General features: G+C 45.0%; 1 protein-coding gene across 2 annotated transcripts; it reads right to left on the reverse strand.

Moving 5' to 3' along the window:
* Positions 1-1,022: 1,022 nt before the first annotated feature.
* Positions 1,023-3,858, reverse strand: LOC147242684 (uncharacterized). Of its 2 annotated transcripts, XM_086189696.1 has the most exons (7): positions 3,580-3,858; positions 2,858-2,908; positions 2,665-2,716; positions 2,512-2,575; positions 2,103-2,271; positions 1,850-2,006; positions 1,023-1,756 (listed from the first exon to the last, which is right to left on the reverse strand). In XM_086189696.1, the coding sequence occupies exons 3-6, from the start codon at positions 2,692-2,694 to the stop codon at positions 1,874-1,876; spliced, it is 396 nt and encodes a 131-aa protein (XP_086045822.1). In that variant the 5' UTR covers positions 2,695-2,716; positions 2,858-2,908; positions 3,580-3,858; the 3' UTR covers positions 1,023-1,756; positions 1,850-1,873. The 2 variants fall into 2 exon arrangements, 1 of the variants encoding a protein (XP_086045822.1); XR_015110620.1 differs by having other exon boundaries at positions 1,850-2,271; positions 2,512-2,605; positions 2,697-2,716.
* Positions 3,859-8,645: the final 4,787 nt, after the last annotated feature.

The raw sequence follows: 8,645 nt of genomic DNA on the forward strand, positions 1-8,645 counted from the left end.
CTGTTCCAATGTCAAAACCACTGTAGTAAACTGAACACACTTTACTTACAAACTGTAACAAGAAACCTTTACAATTAAGTTGAGAAAATCTAAGTGCATATTTTTGTACAAATCTGACCACAAAGTGATATCAGTGTACTTACAGTAACATATTCACATTATCAAAATAAAATAATCCCTAAAGGGAAACTTTGGTTCATTTCAACCTGTCTCCTATCATCTTAAATGTGCTTCATGTGTCTAGTGAGGTTAAAATATTAGTTGTCATATTAGCCGTTGTCCAGATACAGCCGAAGCGCTGCTACTTGCTTCAGACCTGTTACAAGGTAAGTGAACAGGCACACTTTCACGGGCAAAGTTAGTCCACTAAAAAAGCTTTTTTCCCCCACATTGTTAGTATAAATGTCAGAGAACATATAGAAACCACATGTACATGTGTTATGTTAACTTACCTGTTTTAAGCCATCTTTGTTTACATGTTTGAGCTAATTACCTCCACTCGGTCTGTATTAAAGCTGCAGCGGGTAACAGGTAAGCTACCAACACATTTACATGTCTAAACGACTTTTTTTTCAACCATGACCGCCTCACATCGTTACTTTAAATGTCAGAGAACATATAGAAACCACATGTAAATGTGTTATGTTAGCTTACCCGTTTTAAGCCATCTTTGTTTACATGTTTGAGCTAATTACCTCCACTCGGTCTGTATTAAAGCTGCAGCGGGTAACAGGTAAGCTACCAACACATTTACATGTCTAAACGACTTTTTTTCCCCACCATGACCGCCTCACATCGTTACTATAAATGTCAGAAAACATATAGAAACCACATGTAAATGTGTTGTGGTCGCTTATAGCCTTACCCGGCGCAGCTTTCATGATTACGAGTGGAGGTAATTAGCTCAAAAACAATGTAAACAAAGATGGCTTAAAACAGGGAAGCTAACATAACACATTTACATGTGGTTTCTATATGTTCTCTGACATTTATACTAACCACGTGAGGCGGTATGCCCGTTCACGTACCTTGTAAAGGGTCTGGAGCTAGTAACAGCGCTCAGGGTGTATCTAGACAACAGCTAACAAGACAACTAATATTTTCACCTCACTTGTCACATGAAGCACATATATGATGATAGGAGACAGGTTGAAATAAACCGAAGTTTCCCTTTAAGTGGAGCAAAAGTTTCAAATACTAGCAATTTTACCTCAACTTTTTTAAAGTACAAAACCAGTGCAATAACTCTGAACATGTACAAACTGTCCCACACTGCTCCTGTTGTGTTAGTTAAACTAAAAAAATAAATCACAGTTAATTAGCTTCATTCTAGGTATGAAGGAACACTGAATGTCACACCTTCAGAAGAATGTCTCCAAAAACAACAAAAAAGTCTTATTTTGCACAGCACTGAAATTGAACTGAATTTAGTGCTTTCATATTTGGACGAGTCATGAATCACACTCATACTTGTCCTCAGAGTGTGTACAGTGTATGATGTATAAGAATGTGAACACAACTTTTTTCTGTAGAACTCTGAATGGTTATGCTGTGTTTAAGTTGAATGTCTGTGTGTGTGTGTGTGTGTGTGTGTGTGTGTGTGTGTGTGTGTGTAAGTCCACGCATAAATCAACCTCACGTCTCCGCCCTTTGATCCGCATTCAGGACGTGGACACCTCCCTTTTCCTCCTCTGGCTGGAGACAGGTCTCACAAACTCTCTGAAGTCCTTTGGCCTTATCTTGACACCGTTGGTAGCTGCCATGAAAAGCATTTTCATTTCATGTAGAGGATCAAGTTTATACATCAATTTAAACACAATGTCTGCAGTGAATATAACATTGAGTGTACCTTCTATCATACTGGCCCTCAACTTCACTGGGAGGTCCACTCATGGTCAGCCAGGTCTGAGATCAGAGTGAAGACTCTGGGATTGACTGAGAACACTTTTTTCTTCTTCTTCCACTCGACTTTGGTGCCTTTCTCAGGATTGATTGAAAAGAAACACCTTCATATATGAGAGAGGGAGAGAGAGAGAGAGAGAATCTCAGATAGGATATCAAATGCCTTGCATTTTCTAATGTTATAAAGAGAAAAAAAATACTGTTGGAGGAACTCCAGTGTAGACCGTAGTTCCACTGGGTAGAGTATGTTGAGGCAGTAGTAACTGCCAAACATCAGGCAGATGGCAGATGTGAAGGAAGTGATGTGGTCGTTGACAACCTCTTTGTCGATGCTCAGCATAAATGTCTCTGCGGCAAAGCAGGAGGACCCTAAGAATTAGCATGAACAAAAAAATAAAACAAGGGCTTCAATAACAGCCATAAATTCAATGGTACTTATTTCAATATAGGATGAGAGTCATACAATCTACTGTTAGCACAACTTGTTATCAGGTAAAATGTTAGCCACTGTCTCAAAATGGTCTACAAGCTAACATGAAAATAAACAAGTAAAAGTACATGTGGGTGTTAGTATACCGAAAGCTTGCAGGTTTGGTTCAGTTTACTTACCACTCACAATAAGGCAGGATGTTGGTGGCACATTCTCCATCTGAACCTCCGCAGCAATGCTGGTCTTCTCAACGAAATGGAACAGATGCTCATCCTTCTCATCAAAATAAGCCAGTAAAAGAAGCACCATCTGTATGACCTCTTCAAACTCACGCCAGTCAGTTCCTGGAAGTGTGCTATCATACCAACTTGGAGTGAATGGAGTCTGTAAAAGTACAACAAAAGAGACTTGAGATCATGAAACCTTTAATGTTTTTCTACTCTTAGAGAAATTAAACTATTACATTACTTGTGCAGCTCTATAAGAGAAGAGTGCTGTGTAGTGGTGTCAATGTTTTACACTCACCCTTTTGGGCTGAGGCAGCAACCAGTCTTCTGGCTTGTATGGGCTTCAATACTGGCAGTATTAAGTGAGCAATCAGCGGATTAGTTCCCTCACACTGGCGTTGACAAAGTGAAACGGTGCATTTTAACGGCGTCATGGTCACATCCTGAGTTTGGTCGGTGACCTCTTGTGGTGGCGGGAGAAGTGCGACTTTAAAGCTGCATAGCCTGAAAACACCTGCTTACAACTTCCTCCAACACATTTAAAAATATGTCTGGTTCATTGCGGTGCAGTTTGCAATGCAAAACATTTGCTTTTACAGACTGAACGTTTTCTCCACATATGTTACAAAAATACATCTTCAATACACAAATACGCCGCTGTTATAGCAACAATGAGCTCCAGCACATAGACTGATCCTACTTTAGCCCGCTGGGTGGGTAAACACACGCACGCTAACCACAGGCTCCAGCACATAGACGGATCCTACTTTAGCCGGCCAAGCTGATAAACCCACACCGCATTTTTAAAAAGCAGTCAAAGTAATGAAAGGATGACTAATAAGACACCCTGTCTCCTAAACACGTCGACACCTGTATAATAGGTGTTTCCAGGCTGTTATGAGAGTCTAATGTAGTTCAATGGAAAGCTACACAATGTTAGCTGTCTGCAATGCAACCCTCTTGATAACCCTAATAAACACAATTCAACGAAAAGCATTTAACTTGTGTTCATTTACTTACCGAAGTATCTTCTGGTTGAGGCAAAGTCCTAAAAGTCCGCCGGTGAGGACCGTGGATTCTAACGGTGAAGTCCAAGACGACGTCAAGTCCGGAGGGATGCTCGGAGGGTCCCGGAGGGAGGCGGATACCGTGCGCTGATTGGCCGATTTGAAACTCGGCGCGTTAATGTCAACTAACGCACAATCCCCAAACTGTAGAGGGGAAATACAACTTCTGCTCAGTTTTGAGCATGTTTTGAGACAGTTTTAAAATAATTCCCGTAATTTAAGATGCTTTTAAATGTAGCAGTTTTGAGATGCTATTAGAATCCATCAGCTTTTTTTCAGATGCTTTTAAAATCATGTTTTGAGATGCCTCTAAAATCAGTCAGATGTTTGGAGATGCTTTTAAAAACATTCAAATGGTTTCCCTTATATAAATTGAATTTACCTCTGGACCATATTAACATGTTCTTCCTGTAAAAGTGAAGGTATGATTTTGCAGAATGTTTAACAGTTTTATACTGTAAATTAAAATGTAAACATCAGCAAAATCTTTAATTTAAGCAGAATTGTTAGTGTTCTGTTGTGCTTTTGTTCTAGTTCCCTGCAAAATGTGCTTTTGTTTTGATTCTGCTTCATGTGTGCTTTGTTTTACAGGCCCACATGTGCTGCTGTGTTGTGGCTGTGCCCCGCCCAGTCCTTTGTTCAGTTTCCCGTCCTTTTTGACAGCACACCTGTTTTGCTTAAATAATTATTTCTTGTGGGTATTTAAGCCCAGGGCTCTGTTCAGGCCTTGCCAGATCATGCCAGTATTTGCCCTGACTGCCTGCGACACTTGAATCTTGCTGGCCCTGTTTTTGACTTTGCCTGCGTTTCTTGTACCTTTTTGGCTGTTCATTAAACATCTTGGATTGTGACCTGTAGCCTGCCAGTGAATCCTTTCCTACACTCCCTAACAGTACGATCTGGCCAATATGGATCCAGCAGACCCAGCTAGATTCAGGCCACTACGCCTCATCATGCCCAGCAAAAGGCGAAGCTCATCAATAAGGCGAGGAGTATTGGTGAGCGCAACTACTTTTAATTCCTCCTCAACCCTTTTTCCTGTGACCCTGGAGTGCCATGGTCAACAACACCGGACAGGTGCCCTCATTGATTCAGGGGCAGATGAAAGCTTCATTGACGTGTCCCTGGCTGCACAGTGGCGCATATCAGCACTACCCCCTCCAATCCCCCCTATGCTTAATATTCAATGCCCTGAACGGCAAGAAACTGGGAAGAGTCACCCATGTCTCAGCCCCTGTGTCCTTACTGGTTTCTGGTAATCACTGAGTTGATCCAGTTTCATTTAATTGACTCTCCCCATGCCCCTGTAGTCCTGGGCTGTCCCTGGCTCATCAAGCATAACCCACAGATCGACTGGGTCAAACAGAATCATGGGTTGGAGTCCTTCCTGCCTGTCTTGTTGCCTTCGTCAAGCCCTTGTTCCTGCCTTGTTGTCTGGAGACTCCCCAGAGGAGTTCCCTGATCTGACAGCAGTTCCTGCTTGCTATATGGACCTCAAGGATGTTTTCAGTAAGTCCCGAGCAGTCGCCTTGCCTCCTCACCGACCCTACGATTGCTCCATCAATCTCCTACCTGGGAGGGTGCCACCTAGAGGCAGGCTGTACTCTCTTTCCAAACCTGAGACGGAGGCTATGGAGAAATACATCCAGGAGTCAATGGCAGCAGGCATCATCCGCCCCTCATCTTCACCAGCAGGTGCAGGCGTCTTCTTTGTTGCCAAGAAGGATGGTTCTCTTCGCCCATGCATCGATTACCGGGGCCTCAATGAAATTACAGTCAAGGATCGATATCCCTTGCCCCTCATGTCGTCTGCCTTCGAACTTCTGCATGGTTCAACCGTTTTCTCCAAACTCGACTTACGCAATGCCTATCACCTGGTTAGGATAAGGGAGGGAGATGAATGGAAGACAGCATTTAACACCCCTACTGGCCACTATGAGTATCTAGTTATGCCGTTTGGTCTGACCAATGCTCCAGCAGTCTTTCAAGCCCTGGTGAATGATGTCCTGAGGGATATGATAAACAAGTTTATTTGTTTATTTAGATGACATTTTAATTTTCTCCTGTAACCCTTCAGATCATGTCTGTCACGTCTGCCAGGTTCTCCAGCGACTGCTAGAGAACCATCTCTATGTTATAGCTGAAAAGTGTGAGTTCCACTGCCCAACAATCTTGTTCCTAGGATGTGTTGTCTGCTGGAAAGATGGAGATGGATCAGGCTAAGGTCAAGGCCATTTTGGAGTGGCCTCAACCTGCTACCCATCAAGAGCTGCAGCGGTTCCTGGGGTTTGCTAATTTTTATCGACGGTTCATAAGGAACTATAGTACACTGGCTGCCCCACTCACTGCCCTTACCTCTACCCTTAAGTTTTCCTGGTCTCTTGCAGCTTCCAAGGCCTACCACGACCTTAAAAGGTTTACCTCAGCCCCCATTCTCGAACAACCTGACCCCAGCCGGCAGTTCATTGTGGAGGTGGACGCATCCAATGTGGGCATTGGAGCCGTCCTGTCCCAGGAGTCAGCTAAGGATGGAAAGGTACACCCTTGTGCTTTTTTTTTCTCGCCGTCTCTCCCATCAGAGCACAATTACGACATTGGCGATCGTGAATTGCTGGCAGTCAAACTGGCTCTGGAGGAATGGCGACACTGGCTTGAGGGATCTGCTGTGCCGTTCTTGGTGTGGACCGACCACAAGAATCTTGAGTACATTCGTTCTGCCAAACGCCTCAACTCTCGCCAAGCCCGCTGGTCTCTCTTCTTCTCTCGGTTCAACTTCACCCTGTCCTTCCACCCTGCTCAAAGAATGGTAAACCAGATGCTCTGTCACTGGGTTCCTTGGAGACATCAGATAAAGGAAAATTGCGTAATATCCTCCCAGATCACTGTGTTGTCGGGGCATTGCAGTGGGATATTGAGTCCAAGGTTCACGCCGCCCAAGTCAACAGTGTCATTCCCAGGCTATGTCCTGCTAACCATTTGTTTGTCCCTCAATGCCTCCGTTCCCAGGTCCTGCAGTGGGGGCATTCCTCCCGTCTCTTTTGCCATCCTGGAGCTCGGCAGACCCTCGCATTCATCAGGAGGAGGTTCTGGTGGCCTACGATGTGGAAGGATGCCCACGCTTTCGTCTCTGCCTGCTCCGTTTGTGCTCGGAATAAGACTTCTACTCAACCTCCAGCCGGACTTCTGCAACCTCTCCCCATCCCCGGGAGGCCCTGGTCCCACATTGCACTGGACTTTGTCACTGGCCTTACCATCTCAGATGGTAACAACACCATCGTCACAGTGGTGGACCGCTTCTCTAAATCTGTCCACCTCATCCCACTACCTAAGGGCCCTTCTGCCAAGGAGACTGCCACCCTTATCCTTGAACATATCTTCAAGTACCATGGTTTGCCCCTGGATATAGTTTCTGACTGTGGCCCACAATTCACCTCTAGCTTCTGGAAGGCTTTCTGCTCACTCATTGGTGCCTCTTTCAGTCTGTCCTCAGGCTTCCATCCCCAGAGTAACGGTCAAACAGAGAGAGCCAACCAACACCTGGAGGCAACCCTGCAGTGCATGACATCGGAGAGACAGTCCTCATGGAGCCGTTACCTCCCCTGGGTGGAGTATTCCATTAACTCTCTCCCATCTGCCTCCACAGGCCTCTCTCCCTTTGAGTGTTGTCTCGGTTACCAGCCCCCCTTGTTTCCGGATCAGGAGGTAGAGGTCGGAGTACCCTCTGCCAGGGCCTTCATCCGCCGTTGCCGCCAGACATGGAGGAGGACCCGATTGGCTCTGAGGCGGTCATCCTCTAGGATGAGGCAGCAAGCTGACCGTCACCGCTCAAGGGCTCCTGTTTATCGTGAGGGTCAGCGGGTCTGGCTTTCTGCCCGGGACATTCCGCTCAAGGTAGAGTCTCAGAAACTTGTCCCCAGGTTCATTGGTCCTTTCCCCATTCAGAGGATCATTGGTCCCTCTGCTGTTCGTCTCAAGCTCCCCCCCACCCTCCGCCGTATCACCCAACATTTTATGTTTCCAGGATCAAGCCTGTCGTCTGCAACCAGCTCTGCCCTGCCCCTAAGCTCCCACCCCCACCACGTGCCATTGACGGCTCTGAGACTTTTACAGTTCGCCAGATCCTGGATGTTCACTGCCATGGCCGCGGCCTCCAGTTCCTAGTTGACCGGGAGGGTTATGGTCCAGAAGAGAGATGCTGGATTCCTTCCCGGAACATTATGGATCGTAGCCTTGTTCGGAACTTTCTTAAGGCTCACCCCATTTAGACGCCAGGAGGCGTCCCTTTGAAAGGGGGGTAATGTTAGTGTTCTGTTGTGCTTTTGTTCTATTTCCCTGCAAAATGTGCTTTTGTTTTGATTCTGCTTCATGTGTGCTTTGTTTTACAGGCTCACATGTGCTGCTGTGCCCCGCCCAGTCCTTCGTTCAGTTTCCCGCCATTTTTGACAGCACACCTGTTTTGCTTTAATAATTATTTATTGTGGGTATTTAAGCCCAGGGCTCTGTTCAGTCCTTGCCAGATCGTGCCAGTATTTGCCCTGACTGCCTGCGACACTTGAATCTTGCTGGCCCTGTTTTTGACTTTGCCTGCGTTTCTTGTACCTTTTTGGCTGTTCATTAAACATCTTGGATTGTGAACTGTAGCCCGCCAGTGGATCCTTTCCTACACTCCCTAACAGTAATAATGCCGTCAATTTTACAATGATTTCTCTTCTGTGACTTTACGGTATTTTCCCATGAATTTTACCATGTTTGTAAATTTTCACAGAAAGAATCTGTGTTTTCTACATATTAGGACTGTAAAAATTACAGTTATTGCTTGTTAGTTGTTATTGCTCCTTGATTTACAGTTCAATGATTTACAGTTATTCAATGTATTTACTACAGCGATATACCATTTTAGATTTTACGGCCTTTAACTGTTGCCATTTGACAGTTTTTTTTTTACCATTTCTACTGACTTTTTTTACAGTGTAGGCATGGCATGGCTTTACTTTAATTTGACTGTAAGCATGGCTGTGA

This window comes from Aulostomus chinensis, chromosome 20 (assembly GCF_037954235.1).
Source record: "Aulostomus chinensis isolate RoL2024-O1b breed Wild chromosome 20, RoL_Achi_v1.0, whole genome shotgun sequence".
NCBI lineage: Eukaryota > Metazoa > Chordata > Actinopteri > Syngnathiformes > Aulostomidae > Aulostomus > Aulostomus chinensis.